At 36.4% G+C, this 15653-nt stretch overlaps 1 protein-coding gene across 24 annotated transcripts in view; it reads right to left on the bottom strand.

Moving 5' to 3' along the window:
* Positions 1-15653, bottom strand: part of rsh (radish) — a 798688-nt gene that overhangs the window by 372208 nt on the left and 410827 nt on the right. For 2 of the 24 annotated variants that reach the window (XM_067781002.1, XM_067781001.1), the window contains one exon: positions 3003-3039. The exons of the other annotated variants lie outside the window; for them this stretch is intronic. In XM_067781002.1, coding sequence (XP_067637103.1) covers positions 3003-3037 — 35 coding nt within the window. In that variant the 5' untranslated portion in view covers positions 3038-3039. The remainder of the gene's footprint in view (positions 1-3002; positions 3040-15653) is intronic. 24 annotated transcript variants of the gene reach the window in all.

The following is a 15653-nucleotide window of genomic DNA, read 5'->3' as shown; positions in this document are numbered from 1 at the left end:
CTCTCAGCTTTGACTGCTAATCCATTAAGCCACTAGTGTTCGTCTTTCGGTGTTCCCTTCTAACATTATTCAGAAATGAAAACGAATCAGTGACTAACTTTGCTTCGATAAGAGTAAGATGTATTGAAACACAGTTTTTTAATCACAAACATGCATGAAATTCATATTCCGGTGTTAAAATGTGCTATATATAGTAAAAAAGACGTAAAACATTAAGTTCCACATACAATCCACATACGTTCCACATTTTTATTCGCTTTAAATTAATTTTAAAAGCATGCCAAGACGGATGAAATCTATTTATAAACAAACCCATAGCTTAAAGATATGTCAAAGCACAAAAATATTAAGCCTTTTTTGTATAAACTTTCTTTGATTGAAAATCACCATTAATTTTTGAGACAAACATAATTTATATTGCTTGTTGGTAGTTGAAAAACACCATGTTCTCCCATAATTCAAATAAAAATTCCTTCTTATCGGAAATGTGCATACACATACCATATGTATATATGTATAAACATATTATATGTAAAAAGGCTCATAATTTTTTTTTTGTCCATCGAAAGGGATATGAATTTAAAGCGCGAATATGCAATCATAAAAGACATCTATCAAAATGAGCAAACAATCTGTTGTAGTAAAGGGTTGTTCTTGTAAAAACCACCTACGATACTAAAATTGGTAACATTTTAGAAAATGTGTGGAAGTGGAAATGGATTGTAAAAAGGCACAACCTAGTACTTGTTGCTTGTTTATTGGCTTTTTTCGTCTTTTTTTCGTCTTCTACGCATCACACACAAAGATACTCAAGAGCACGAGTGTTTATGTAAACAGGCTTAAAATAAGAAATGTATTTTAAAGATTGAAAAATCAGAGAAAAAAAACTTAAGGTTATAGCCCTCAAGACATAAAAGACTTAAAAAGGCAATGCTAAAAGTATTCATTTTTAAAAAGGAAAGCATAAAAAAAAAAGTCAACAACAAATATGTGATGCCACTCGCACACGCATGAGAAACGGATAAGGATATGAGTAAGTAAATAAGTATAAGGAAAACGGAACAGTGACTATAAGCTACGCACATATTCAGGCCGAAAGCAGGGAAGCAAAGAAAGTTATGACAGCAAAAAAAAAAAACTTGTTGTTTACTTCATATGCAAATACATATGCACGAATATATACATATATGTTATAACTTCAGGTATTTAGAGCTCGATTTTATTTTAAATCCGCCTGAGGTATATGCGCATATGGAAATATGAACAGGAAACTAAGTCAAATGTATTTTGTAAAGATTTTTATTTTGCATATTTGCTTGCGGCCTTTAAAACAACACAACAGCATTAACATACATACATACCACTTATGTACATATGTATGTGCGTAGTATATGCATAATATATGCCTACAAGCAACATCTCCCTCTGTCTCCGCATTCACTGCATTTTCCACACATAATTTAATCGTGTAAAAAATATGAATGGCTTGCTGCACTACGTGTGGCAGCCAAGCATGCTATTGTGTTAATAAATTTATGCTTCATACACAACTTAAGTGAACAGTTATGTTACAGCTTAAAATAGTTACTATTGTTTTTATTCATAAATGTGTTGATCCGTAAATTTTACAAATGAAATAAAATGTTGGCAAGCAGCTTAAATTAGTGAAGATTTATAGTTTAAAAAAAAATGCAGAACTTTATGTAAAACGGAAAACATTAAAGTTGTACATATTACTCATATAAGTTCCACATACAATCCACATGAGACCCACATACAAAATTGTTTCCCCAGCCGAAAATATCCCTACTGCAGCTATAATTTGATACCCGTCTTACATTCCACATACGTCTCACACAGTAAAATGTGAAATATATATATGTATAAAAACGGAGAAAAAATTAAGTTTTAATATGACGATATTCAAAATAGATGCCAAAAGCAATGACAACCGATTGAAATAAATGATTAAAGGACACATATGCACATACATACGTAATTCAAATACATATATATATGATCTGCGTATCGATATGAATTCAATAGCAGGGGAAGTTGAAGCTGATATTTCGATGATGCGCTCTTCAAAATTCACTAAACAATGCTTTTTCTTCAATACTTTAGCGGGCTCAGTTAATCAAGTCAATTGAAAATAGTGACTCAAAAGTTCAGAGAGTGAAATGAGTCTGTTACATTTCTGCATAAGTACTCGCGAGGAAAAAACCCTCGTAGCTAAGTTGGGGATAATACTACGTTTATGTGTACACTCCTTAATTTAGAAAGCAGTGGCTACCCATACATTACTTTAGAGGGCTCAACTGACCAAATCAAAGATGAAACGTTTCTTTCACACTTAAAAATAATCGGCTTCTATGCCACTCCACTGAAGGCTTCAATAAAAAAAAAGTTCACTGAAGAGAAATTCCAAGAGACAATTTTTTCTCTGACCGTGACTGATGACAGAGGTTGTGGAGCGCAACCCTTTAAAGGAGTTGCCAGCGCAATGTTGAACTTCTCCAACTCAATTGTCAACCTCAACTACATGTAGCGAATCCTGTTTCTCTAGCAGCCGAGGCTTTGGCCACCCCAAATTTCTCGTGGAAGATTTGTTGACAGTTAAAGTTAGATTTGTCATTTGATAAGTAAAGAAGTTTTTTGGATTTCCATTTTCATGAAAATTTGAAGTTTTGAAATGAAACGTCTTTAAATTCACCTTTATGAAGAAAGTGTGTCCAGTATGTGTTAACTACGCTTAAAGTAATTGATTTTTAAAGTTATTAAAAAAAATTTAATTAATTCACATCAAACAGTTTTTGACTCGTATCCTCTATAACACTATATACCGAAACCAACTAAAGTATGTATATGAATATGTATACTGAATACATAAAAGGCTACATTTGAATGTATGCTGGCAGAGCGGCTGTAGAGTAAGTTGACCCTTTTGCTTAACTATGCAATGTGCATGATATATAAAAAGCCGCAAAATAATTGAAACTTACTTTTTACAGCTGCGTAACGATATCGATGGTTGCATACCTACGAAGAGAGAAAGCAATGCTAAAGCAAGGTCAACAAGAAATATTTGCAGTGCGATGAATTAGTTGGTAGCGTTTGGTTTTATTGCAAATATTTTATAAAGGAAGGAAACAGAATAAAAAATAATAAAAATTTTCCAAAACTAAGTTAAAGTGCTAATAAAGGAGACAGAAAGGTATGTGGTACGTAAGTGGAACATATATAGATTATGTGAATTATTTCTAAAAAATTTGTTAATTAGGTCGATGTTGGGCATAGCGACAAAAACTGTGTGGAACTTATGTTGAACCTAATTTTATATTATGTGGAATGCAACTGAGAAACCTATACCAATGTCAACAGGTTAGGAGGTCTTAGAATATAGACGCGGCGAGTATGTCTGTCGTAAGAGGCCACTAAAACACCCAAATGATTCAAGGGGTTTTGTGGCGCACCCTGTCAATGGTTTTATAGGTTTTTGAAACCCAACTTAAATCTCACCTGACCGTGACGAATCCTGTTTCCTTTCTGCGGTGGCGAATTTTTGTACAAATCGTTGGTAATATGTGCACAGCCCAAGGAAAGTTCTTACTTCATGAAGGTTCTGTGGTCTTTTCCAATCCTTTACAGCTTCAGTATTTTTATTTGCAGTGCAAATGCCCTCCGTCGCTTCTTTATGACGTAAATAACTGACTTCCTTTTTGAAAAGTGAGCAGTTTTTGGGACCTAGTTTCTCTGGAAAACTTCCTCCTTTAGACATTCCTAGGCAGAGACTTTCCTACTTAGGTGGTGTGATTCTTAATCCGTATGTGATATGGAGTAAAAATCCTGAAGAGGTACTTAGATACATCAAAAGTTTCCAGATACAAAACTAGGCTGAAAGGTCATGCACAATAGATCTGCACAAAGGTAGCAGTGCTTCCAGGCCTAGCAATAATAATAAAAAACATTCCTCAAATTTCTGTTTTTCCTTGTTTTGCTGCTTCACCACCACTCAGCAATCACTTTTTAAACACCGTATTTAAAACCATTTCGTACCAGGAGGCGAGTCTAGTGTGTCGTCAGTTCTTGGCAATGCGTAGCTATCTTTTTTCGTTACCAAGATCTAGCTGATGGTTCCATTACGTTGCTGTTCTCTTTCTATACTCACTTTCCCTACAGACCACATTCACCATATTGGTAACTCTATTTGTGTAACGCCAGAAAAGCAAAAACAATACTGACAACCACAAAATTTGTTTGCCAATACCTGCTATCCGCGGTACAAAGCGCTTGTGTTAAGGGGGCATTGCGTATTGAGGTCGCATGACATGACAAGCTTTGAGCTCGCGTAGCATCTGCTAGCGTTTGGTTGAGTAGATCGAGTATGAAGTAGCGGTGAAGGTTGATATACAAATTTAATTCTTTCCCTCTTATTTTAAATTTATTTATAGTGAAGCAACTGGTACTCATGGAGGGGTTGCACACTACAAGCGAGTGATGATGAACATTTTTGATACAAGTTATTATTGAAATTGAAAATTTATTGCGGTTGCTGGTGGGGTAAGGTGAACACGATGACGTTTCCTGAAAACGAGTTTAAAAGAAAAATAAGAACGATGCTTAGTAGATGTGAATTTAGGGTGTAGCACTTTTCCTTTGCCTGCTTTGGTGATTGAAATTTGGGTTTCTCGTTCTTGAACGCAAAAAATCCCCTACCTTAACTTACCGAAGCTAAGCGGCACAATGACAAATCTCTTTTTGAACCCAAATACCCTTGAGATGAGATATAGAAAGTTCTGGTTGCATCCTACACTTGGCCTCGAAAGAAGCTCTACGACTAAGAGAGTCCAACGTATGGAATTCAACTGAAGACAGGTATGAGCCAATATTAGATGACATGACAAGGGAACGATTAAACGGTATCACAACTGAACTAATGTCCGACTCCCACCACATGATGGCAGTTTTGACTTCCAGGTGCAGAACATAAGATATTCTTCAAGGGAGGAAGCGGAGGTAGGCTTTGACAGTGGTGGGGGTATTAAAATCTACACAGATGGTTCAAAAACTGGAAACTTGAGCTGGAATATTTTCAAAGCATCTACAGGCAAATCAATCGTTACGACTTCTTAACATATGCAGTATCTTCCAAGCGTAGAGCTATGCCATAGGGAGAGAAGCCAAATTGCTCCAGGATATTACGGACCCACATATTGGTATAACGATCTTTGCCGACACCTGGGCCGCCTTGAAGGCATAAGAATCCATAGTGATAAAGTCGGATATAGAACCTAGGTTCCGAGCTTCGCGGGCATTCATAAAGTACAAAAAATGTTTGGAAATGAGCGAGGCAGAAAGCTCCATACGAACACCACTTGGCTAACTCGTGATTGAAATCAGGAAATATGAGGTAAAAGCAACAGACCTCTGTGTACCAATCGGCATTAGTGCAGGGTCTCAAGCTCCTTATTGCCAGGTTTGGATAGGAAAGCAATTAAGGCAAAAAGGATGTGGTGGAAGTAGAGTCAATTAATCACTTTCCCTGCTGATGTCCAGAACTGCAAACCAGACGAATCAGATTTCTGTATGCGCGGTTTTCGAAAGTTTTGCAGAGGTTGAGAAGGTAGATCTTTCGCTTATACGTAAGTTTATCAGATAAAGCAAGTGGTTCGTTGAAGACCACTAGAAGTAATCTGGTTGAATAAATGTGCCGCTACCCGGCACTCACTAAAGGTGTTTACAATGGATGCAACATTTCACTGAAGTGTGGCAAATTTCAACGTTTGCCCTCTTAACCTAACCTAAAAGAGAATAAGGTGGGACATGGGCTTGATAGTACACTCTAAACTATGTTCCGCTCTTTAATCAAACGCTTTGTTGGCTTTCTAAAGACATAAGGAAAAAACGTGTCACAGATGAAAAATATGGACGTGGATTATATGTGGAATGCGTGTTGATGATATGTGGAAACAAATTCGTTAAAACTGTACATTTCTTTTTAGTTTGGTTTGCTTGAACGAGAAATTTAGTACATAATATTATTGTGGATTATATGTGGAACATAAATTTTATTAATATTGCATGTTTCTTTGCTTATCGTATATACATATACTACGCGTATCTGACTGAAAATAGAGGCGAGTCGTATGCGCAACGCATACAGGTGGTATGTGGAACGTAACTTTTCTTCGCAGCTTACTATGGAATTTAATTTGTAGATGTAGATTTTTATGGTTTTATATATAAAATACGCACATTTTTGTTATTGTTGGCATATGTACAAATAAAAATAAATTTTTTGCTACTGAAATATATTCTTAAATCACGGGCAACTAAATTCGTACAGAGTGTAAGTAAGTATTCAGCTCAAACATCTCGGTTCACAGCAAAATTAAACTTCCCATTCTCTTCTCGTACTAATAATTTTCTCTGTTATCGTACTTCTCTTTAACACACTTAATTATTTCTTTTTCCTGCTAATTTCCTTGCATACTATTCTTTGATTGCCATGGCAACCACAGTTTCCTTTGCCACTGCTGAAATTGGCGTCACCTTTCAGAGCAATTCACTTACTACTTACTTACAATGGTATTAAGAATTAAGCTTTTTGCAGCTTTGATGTTGGCCTTGGAGTTTCTTGTTTCTCCGCATATACAGTGGGGCATAAAAGCGCCGCAAGCACGTAAACTTATTTTACAAGAACTGCTATCCCTTTGTAGAGTACAATTCGTAGCCAGGTGATCAATAAATTATTAAGACAATTGAGTTTGAATGGGATTAAGTATGCATAAATCAATTTCTGAAATATATTGTTAGTTAGGCAGTTCGCAGGCTTTTTTGTTTTGCCTTTTCGACAGTGGACCAGACATGGACATGGCACAATACCGAAACAGATTTATCTCCAAACGAGCCGGACATTTGCGCATCTTGCGCAACCAATCTGAAAGTCTCTTATCAAATATCAACAGAAATCAGCTGTTCTATCAATCAATTAAAACATACCGCTTGCGCTGCCATCTGGCGTATGAGAGAAACTGCTGGTAATGCAGTGCAAATGTTCACAATAGTGCCATAGTAAAAATAGATTTATTTGTGTGCTCACAATCGTTTATTTTTAACAAATTATTTTAATAAAATCTAACTAAACTAAATCACTACGACCAAGATTGCCCAAAAGCTCGCTATTAGCCCGAATCTCCATCTTTACAACCAAAACTTTATTTATAGATTTGGATTCCAAATAAGAGCAAAAATGGGACCCGTACATAAAAACAGTAATTAGAAATGATATATATGATGAGACAGGTAAATCGAGATCGTTTCAATATACAACCATAACTTAACCGAAGCAGAGTTTCTTCAAGTGATTCTTATTTTATGGAATATCTGCTTGATTTACGTGGAACGTATTTGAATTATTACCGAAGTATGGGTTCTACTGGCGGAAATGCTATGCACAGAAGATAGAGTATATTGCTGGCATCATGAAAATATGCGAAACTTATATGGATCAGGAAAAATTTTTGCTGAGGAAAAACTGCCTGTGCTACAACTAGCTTCTCGCTACATATGTAAACCACCAGAGGTTTATGATATTCTCCCCATCAAGCTGAAGACTCCAACATCTTTAGTTGAGGAAATAAAAGAAGTCATCTCTACATGCATTTGTATAGTCACATTCCGTTATCGTGGAGAAAAACATGGGTCGTCTTTATATCTCAGTCTGGAAAAGAGGGACGTAAGCTGGACATAGATTTCAGGCCAGGTAGCCGCGCATATTTTGTGTTGAAAACATTCGGATATTACTTGTGTTACACATAAGAGAACTAATTGAGACATGAGGTGGTCGAACAGTGGATGAATCTCTTGTGCTTAAACAGTTTACTCTGACCGAGTTCGCTGATTTGGAAGACGCTATCAGCAAAGTAGGATGGAGGGATCAAAGAGAAACCTTCTAGGCCATAGCTTAATTCTACGAGGACCTCTGAGTAGCCAGAGCCTCGACTGCTGAAGAAACAGGATTCGTCACGGTTCGGTGAGGTTGCCAACTGAGTTGGAGAAGCTGCAAATTGCGCTGGTAACCTCACGAAAGGGTTGCGCTACACAACAATTTTAATAATTTGATTATTTTAGTTGCCTCTTACTACAGACATTAATACTGCGGGTATATTCAGAGCCCCTTAACCCGATGGGGGAAAGAATTGGATCTCTTCTTTTCTTCCTAGCAGCCAGATGTCATCCGTATTAGGGAGAGCGAAAATCAGAAGCAAGTTATGTATGACAAGGCTCGTTACAATGAAAGATATCTCAGCAAAACTCGACACAAATGGTGTGAATATTAAGGCGTACTATGACGATGCGTTGATCCTGATTTCATAGCCATTCTCTTCCGTGAAGGGCAAGATAATGGAAAGAACATTGGCAAAATTAAAAAGGTGGGAACAGAAATGCGGCCTAAGGCTAAACCAGGAGAAGGCGGATCTGCTGCTCTTCACAGCGAAGTACAAATCACCTATCATTGAACTAAAAAAACTAAATGGTGAAGAATTAGCCCTTTCGAGTGGTACCAAGTATTTGGGTGCTGTATGAGGTTGTGGTGCAAAAAGTGCTAAGGTATGGCTCTATAGTGATGTGTGAAGTTCTTAATAAGAACTACAACCTCATCAGCCTACAGAGAGTTCAGCGCACTGCTTGTATTGGTGCCACCGGAGTTTGACACAGCTGGCCCCATATTTAGCCTTCTTCCCAAAGACATGCACATATTTTGTACGTCGGCACCAACCGCTCTGAGATTCAGCGAATCTGGTTGCTGTGAGAGTTCTCATAAATGGCAGTATCCTTACTTTAGTTCAGGCGGGAATATTCAATTCCAAAATAGATTATTATCCCCGAAATTACGGAGTAAGGGTAGCGTAGATACTATTATTCTAAGAAGGAATTATTGGAATTTGGGTGTGGTTTCAGCTAACAACGGTATGCAAATCTACACCGACGGCTTCAAAATAAATTCAGGCATTCAAACTACTGTCATACCTTAGTATGCTTCAGGCAAAAGTTCTTGCGACTTGGAAAACCTGTTAATCACTGCAGGTCCTGAACATTACTGTAAAGTTATAAATCTTTTCTCACTGCCAATCAATCAGCAATAGAGGCGCGAGCTGCAAAACACACTACCTTAAAGCTGGTGGGAGCATGCTAGCAACTTAAAGCTGCATCAAAAGGACAATGTAGAAATGCCCGTTATCTGGGTTCCGGATCATAAAGGTGTCGAAGGAAATGCAATGGCGTATGTCTAGCGGGAGAGGCAACGGCCAGAGTTGTGGTGGACACACCCCTAGGGACAGCCAAGTGAGTGCAATTACACGAGGTACATGGTCGGACTGCAATGACAGAAGGACAATACGTCTACTGAGTAAATCTAATTCATGTCATTAGCGGGCTTTACTTACTTAAAGAGCGCCGTCATGAAAGTTTATAAAACATAAAGGATATTGAAATGAATCACGCGATGGAATGACTTGAAGTGCTATAACTTAAAACAAATCAAGTTGCAAATACATATGTGGATAGCATATGGAACATAAATCTACATATTTGCATTTTTACATAAACTAAGTGTTATAGACTTATTTATAAACTTAAACCTGGCATGGACCGTGTGGATTGCATGTGGATTGTGAATTTTGTTTTTGTGTACTACATGTGGAACATAAATGTATATGCATTTTTAGAATAACTAACAACCATAGGATCATTTTTAAACTGAAACCAGGCACGAGTCGTGTAGATTGCATGTGGAATGTGAGCTTTGTTCTTGTTATTGTAACAGAAAAGTGGAAATAGTTTACAAATGATAAGTATTCGTTAATCTAAAACTTAAACATTGCTTAATTTCTATTTATAATTGATCTGCTATGTACTTAAAAACCCCTAAATGTGTGCACCTACCACAAAACATAAATCTATGTAATTCGAAATTAGTTGACCACCATGGCGTATGAGCAACAATTAACCGTATTGCAGTGACAAGTAATAACCATGACTTGCTGTTTAATTGTGTGCCTTTGTTGTGGTTTTTAGCCGTCAACTTAAGCACTTTAGTGGCTGCGGTTCAAGCCAATATTAATCAAGTACATCTTTCTCTTTACACATATTTGGAAATGCAAGCTAGGCACATAATATTCAATAATACTACATATATCTGTTGTCACCAGTCATAATAGCCTAAATAAATAATATAATAAAACGCTTAAAATCTGGATTATTCAAGAAAAATATACACAAATAGCATCCGAAATCAATAGTTCAAAAATGATTTAATATACAACTTCAAATGTAAAATCTTTAGTAATTATTTACTAGATATAAAATGTTATCAAAAATAAACTTTGCGAATGATCCTCTCTCGACTTAGGCTATTATGTCTTAAGACCACAGATATAAATAGGCGCAGACTTCGGTTTGATTACGTGTTGACTTTTTGGCTAATATGCAATGCAATTTCGCGGTGCACTTTGCGGTGAGTGTGAGAGTGTGATTGTGTGTGTGAGTATGTGAGTATGTGCATGCAATATGCGGTAGCAAGGATTTGATATCTTTTCATGGCCTTTCATTCATGATTGTAATCGAAAGTTGTTTTAAGTTTGCATTATTCACAATATGAGGAATAATTGGATATGCATTATAATCCTTCAATCTCCTGCTTTTTCTACGCATTCCTCATTTCACATTTCTTTGCTGAATTCACTTTTGATTTTCATTCTTTTTTTCATTTGCAGATTTTCCTCGTGCTCAAACATATTACTGCCACTTCATTGATTCATAATTAAATTCTTTTGACGGTGGCGTGGGTTAAAAAAAAAATTACGAAAATAAAAATCAAAAAACAAAAACAAAAACAAAAGAAAGAAAAAAGGCTTTTGTCGAATGAAAAAATGGTAAAACGCTTTGCAACATGAATTCATTTCTGACAGCGCCTGTGAGTCGTGCGCTTTTAAATGTTTTCGTTACTCACTCACCCTGACATGACTTTCGATTGTTGATAAAAAAAATGTACTGTAATTAAGAAAATAAAACTTCCAGCAAGTGCCCAAAGGCTTTTGTCAGCAAAGCAATTGAAATTACAATCAGAATCATTCGCCGTCAGCAAATGAGCGAAATGAAAATTGTAAAGGCAACGCAGCAAACAATTTAAAAGAAAATAATAAAACGCTCACTGAGTTATTTTCAATCAAGTTTGGCTGAAAAAATAAGTAAATTCCTTGCGAAATGAGGCTTAAGTGGTTAAAATGGGGCATTAAGGCATGTAATTATTAAAACTACTAGCAGCTCGGTTCGCTTTTATTTAAAAGCTAAAAAGAAAATTTGCAAAATGTTGCTGTAAAATGTTGAACAGTGTGTTGCGGCAACAAAAATCAAACGAGAAAAATGCATGCAGACGTGTACAACCAGGGCTTGTAAGCTAAAAGTGATCATTCAAATACACTAAATCGGAAAATTAGTCTAATGTGCATTTTCAAAACAAAATGCTGCCAACAAAAAAAAAATTTAAAACGGCTGAAATTATTTTAAGAATAAGATATTGATTTACACATATGCCCAGCAACATGAAATAAATTAAGCGAAAATATTTGCGTAGATGATGATAAGCTAAATGTTCAAACATGTTGCAGCAACACAGCTGCTACATTCAAATAATGTTGATAGCTTACTTCGATAACCATGGTCATTTCTAAAGAAGTTGCAGCAATAAAATATTATGTAAATACTTTAATACTTTCCTTAAAAAAAAGTTGCGGCAGTGGAGATCTATATGGCAGGGTGCTCCCATCTAGAAATTTTTTAAAATAATTGAATGTTACTTGTCCGGCGGTTTCAACCTGCGTTCTTCGGTACGGTAGGCCAGCAAAGGATTTATTCCATGGCGAAAGCTAAATGGCACTCGAGCAGAATATTATCCCATTTAGAAAATTTTTTGAATAGTTTTATGTAACTTGTACTGTAGTTTAAACTTGCATTTCATGGTATTGTAGGCCACCAGTATCCCTTTATACCATGGTGGAGTCTAAATGGCGCGCGAGTAGGATCAAATCACTTCTTCAGCGGGGTTTCTTGGAAGAATCATTGGTCGGAGTGTGAAGAATGCTGCGTCTGAAGCAGTAAACCTGCATTTAAGGGGGCAAAAAGTTCACAGTTTTAGGGCCCTGAGGACAGGCCAAAGGGAGGACATGAAAACCGAAAGCCTTAAATCAAGGATGAAAACAGAAAGTTTGAGAAAATATAGAGCAACTGACTGGACCGAATACCTTACAGCTTGGTATAGAAAATTTTGGCTACCACGGAAGAAATAAAGAAGTGCAATAACAAATTAAGAAAAGCTTTTAACAAAGCGAAGCTGAGAGGAGACCTATAAGCAAAGAAAAGCCGCCATGGTGGAGCGATGAGCTGGGGCTTCTTTGAAAGCAGTTGAGGGATATTTTTAAGCTAGCAAAGGTCTTTGAACGCGAACGGTGCAAATATGAAGGCAGAGTGACGCAAATTTCGCACAAAAACTCTTGTGAAGACACAGAATACTTAATCTGACCGCCGAGCTTAAGAACTGGCCTATCCGCAGGTGAAAAAGCCCAGTAAGTGATCAAAAAGGAGAACGAAGAATCGGCACGTAATAGTCAAGTCTGCTTTGAAGCACATTTTCTTTGACGCCCATTCTCCAACAGGAAGTTATGAGGGAGATCCTGAAGACAGTACTTGGAGTCAGGGCTCCATCAAAATCGAGTAGATGGTAAGATTTTTCGCGAAGTTTAAATCGCGTAGTCCAATTGGAATATTCCAGTAATAGAATGGTTTCGGAAAGTGTTATTGATGCTGCTGGTCCTTTGCCGGGTATAGAACGACTTATTTGAAGTCTCAAAAATTGTGAAAAGTAAACATTTCTCAAATCAACTAGGCTCTTGCTGTGAAAGCAAAATTTATAAAAAATTATTTTTAGCAAGTGTTTATTTTATGAAAATCCTTTTTTTTATTGAAAGACGTATAGAAAAAAATTTATATATTGAACTGCAAATGAAATTTCCAATAACTAAAGCAAATTAATGAACAAATTTTTAATTAATTTTAAACTCAAAACTTTTGTCTACTGAAAAGGCATTTATTGCAATTTATTCTACAACCACATACACATGTACATATATGTATGTATTACATGTCAACTAGTACATTATGAGCTAAATATTGTGTTTCAATATTTACTAAAAATATCCAATAACATAAAATTGAATAGCAAGAATTTCATAGAAACAAATAATAAATTCTTTAAGCGTAGCAGGTAAAATGTCGAATTTGTTTGTTTGTATGTATAATACACAATTGCACTAGAAATTTAATTAAATTTATGCGTAGTAATATGACTAGGAAGCAAATAAGTAACAAAAACAACAAAATCAAAACAAAAAAAGTAAGGAAGGCTAAGTTCGGGTATAACCCAACATTACATACTCATCTGAGAGCTATGGAGACAAAATAAGGGAAAATCACCATATAGGAAAATGAACCTAGGGTAACCCTGGAATGTGTTTGTATGACATGTGTATCAAATGGAAGGTATTAAAGAGTATTTTAAGAGGGAGTGGGCCATAGTTCTATAGGTGGACGCCATTTAGGGATATCGCCATAAAGGTGGATCAGGGTTGACTCTAGAATGGGTTTGTACGATATGGGTATCAAATGAAAGGTGTTAATGAGTATTTTAAAAGGGAGCGGGCCTCAGTTCCATAGGTGGACGCCTTTTCGCGATATCGCCATAAAGGTGGACCAGGGGTGACTCTAGAATACGTTGGTACAACATGGGTATCAAATGAAAGGTGGTAATGAGTATTTTAAAAGCGCGTGGGCCTTAGTTCTATAGGTGGACGCCTTTCGAGATATCGTTATAAAGGTGGACCAGGGTTGACTCTAGAATTTGTTTGTACGATATTTTACAAACGAAAGGTATTAATGAGTATTTTAAAAGGGAGTGGGCCTTAGTTCTATAGGTGCACGCTTTTTCCAGATATCGCCATAAAGGTGGACCAGGGGTGACTCTATAATGTGTTTGTACGATATGGGTATCAAATTATAGGTATTAATGAGGGTTTTAAAAGGGAGTGGTAGTTGTCTATGTGAAGGCGTTTTAGAGATATCGACCAAAATGTGGACCACGGTGACCCAGAACATCATCTGTCGGGTACCGCTAATTTATTTATATGTGTAATACCACGTACAGTATTCCTGCCATTATTCCAAGGGCTTTTGATTTCGTCCTGCAGAACTTTTTCATTTTCTTCTAATTAATATGGTAGGTGTCACACCCATTTTACAAAGTTTTTTTCTAGAGTTATATTTTGCGTCAATAAACCAAAGCAATTACCATGTTTCATCCCTTTTTTCGTATTTGGTATAGAATTATGGCATTTTTCGTAATTTTCGAAATCGAAAAAGTGGGCGTGGTCATAGTCGGATTTCGGGCATTTTTTATACCAATACAAAGTGAGCTCAGATAAGTACGTGAACTGAGTTTAGTAAAGATATATCGATTTTTGCTCTAGTTATCGTGTTAACGGCCGAGCGGAAGGACTGACGGCCGACTGTGTATAGAAACGGGGCGTCGCTTCAACCGATTCTGCCCTTTTTCACAGAAAACGCTAAGTCCTAGAATCTAAGCCCCTACCAAATTTCGCAAGGATTGCTAAATTTTTGTTCGACTTATGGCATTAAAAGTATCCTAGACAAATTAAATGAAAAAAGGCGGAGCCCCGCCCATTTTGAAATTTTCTTTTAGTTTTGCATTTTGTTGCACCATATCATTACTAGACTTGAATGTTGACATAATTTCCTTATATACTGTAAAGATATTAAATTTTTTTGTTAAATTTGATTTAAAAAAATTATTTTTTTTTAAGTGGGCGTGGTCGTTCTCCGGTTTTGCTAATTTTTATTAAGAATACATATTGTAATAGGAGTAACGTTCTTGCCAAATTTCATCATGATATCTTCAACGGCTGCCAAATTACAGCTTTTATATTACCTAACTTTTAAATTACCTTCTTTTAAAAGTGGGCGGTGCCACGCCCATTGTTCAAAATTTTACTAATTTTCCATTCTGCGTCTTAAGTGCAACTCACCTACCAAGTTTCATCGCTTTGTCCGCCTTTGGTAATGAATTATCGCACTTTTTGTGTTTTTCGATATTTTCGATATCGAAAACGTGGGCGTGGTTCTAGTCCGATTTCGTTTATTTTAAATAGAGATCTGAGATGAGTGCCCAGGAACCTACGTACCAAATTTCATCAAGATAGTTCAAAATTTACTCAAGTTATCGTGTTAACGGACGGACGGACGGACGGACGGACATGGCTCAATCACATTTTTTTTCGATCCTGATGATTTTGATATATGGAAGTCTATATCTATCTCGATTCCTTTATACCTGTACAACTGAGTATAAAAAAGGTAGACCAAAAATAAAAACAATACACACCACATAGAACAACAAGAATACTTCCATCTCATTCGTTGTTTGTTTTCCTTTTGTTACTCAGCTTTGTTTGTGTGTATCTGTGTGTGTGCGGTTGTGCGCCCTATTATAGGCAAAGCTTGTAATGCGAGAAATTCATGTA

Source organism: Eurosta solidaginis, chromosome 4, assembly GCF_040869045.1.
Source record: "Eurosta solidaginis isolate ZX-2024a chromosome 4, ASM4086904v1, whole genome shotgun sequence".
Lineage (NCBI taxonomy): Eukaryota > Metazoa > Arthropoda > Insecta > Diptera > Tephritidae > Eurosta > Eurosta solidaginis.
Note: the sequence above shows the minus strand (reverse complement) of the source record. Positions and strands in the feature narration are given on the sequence as shown.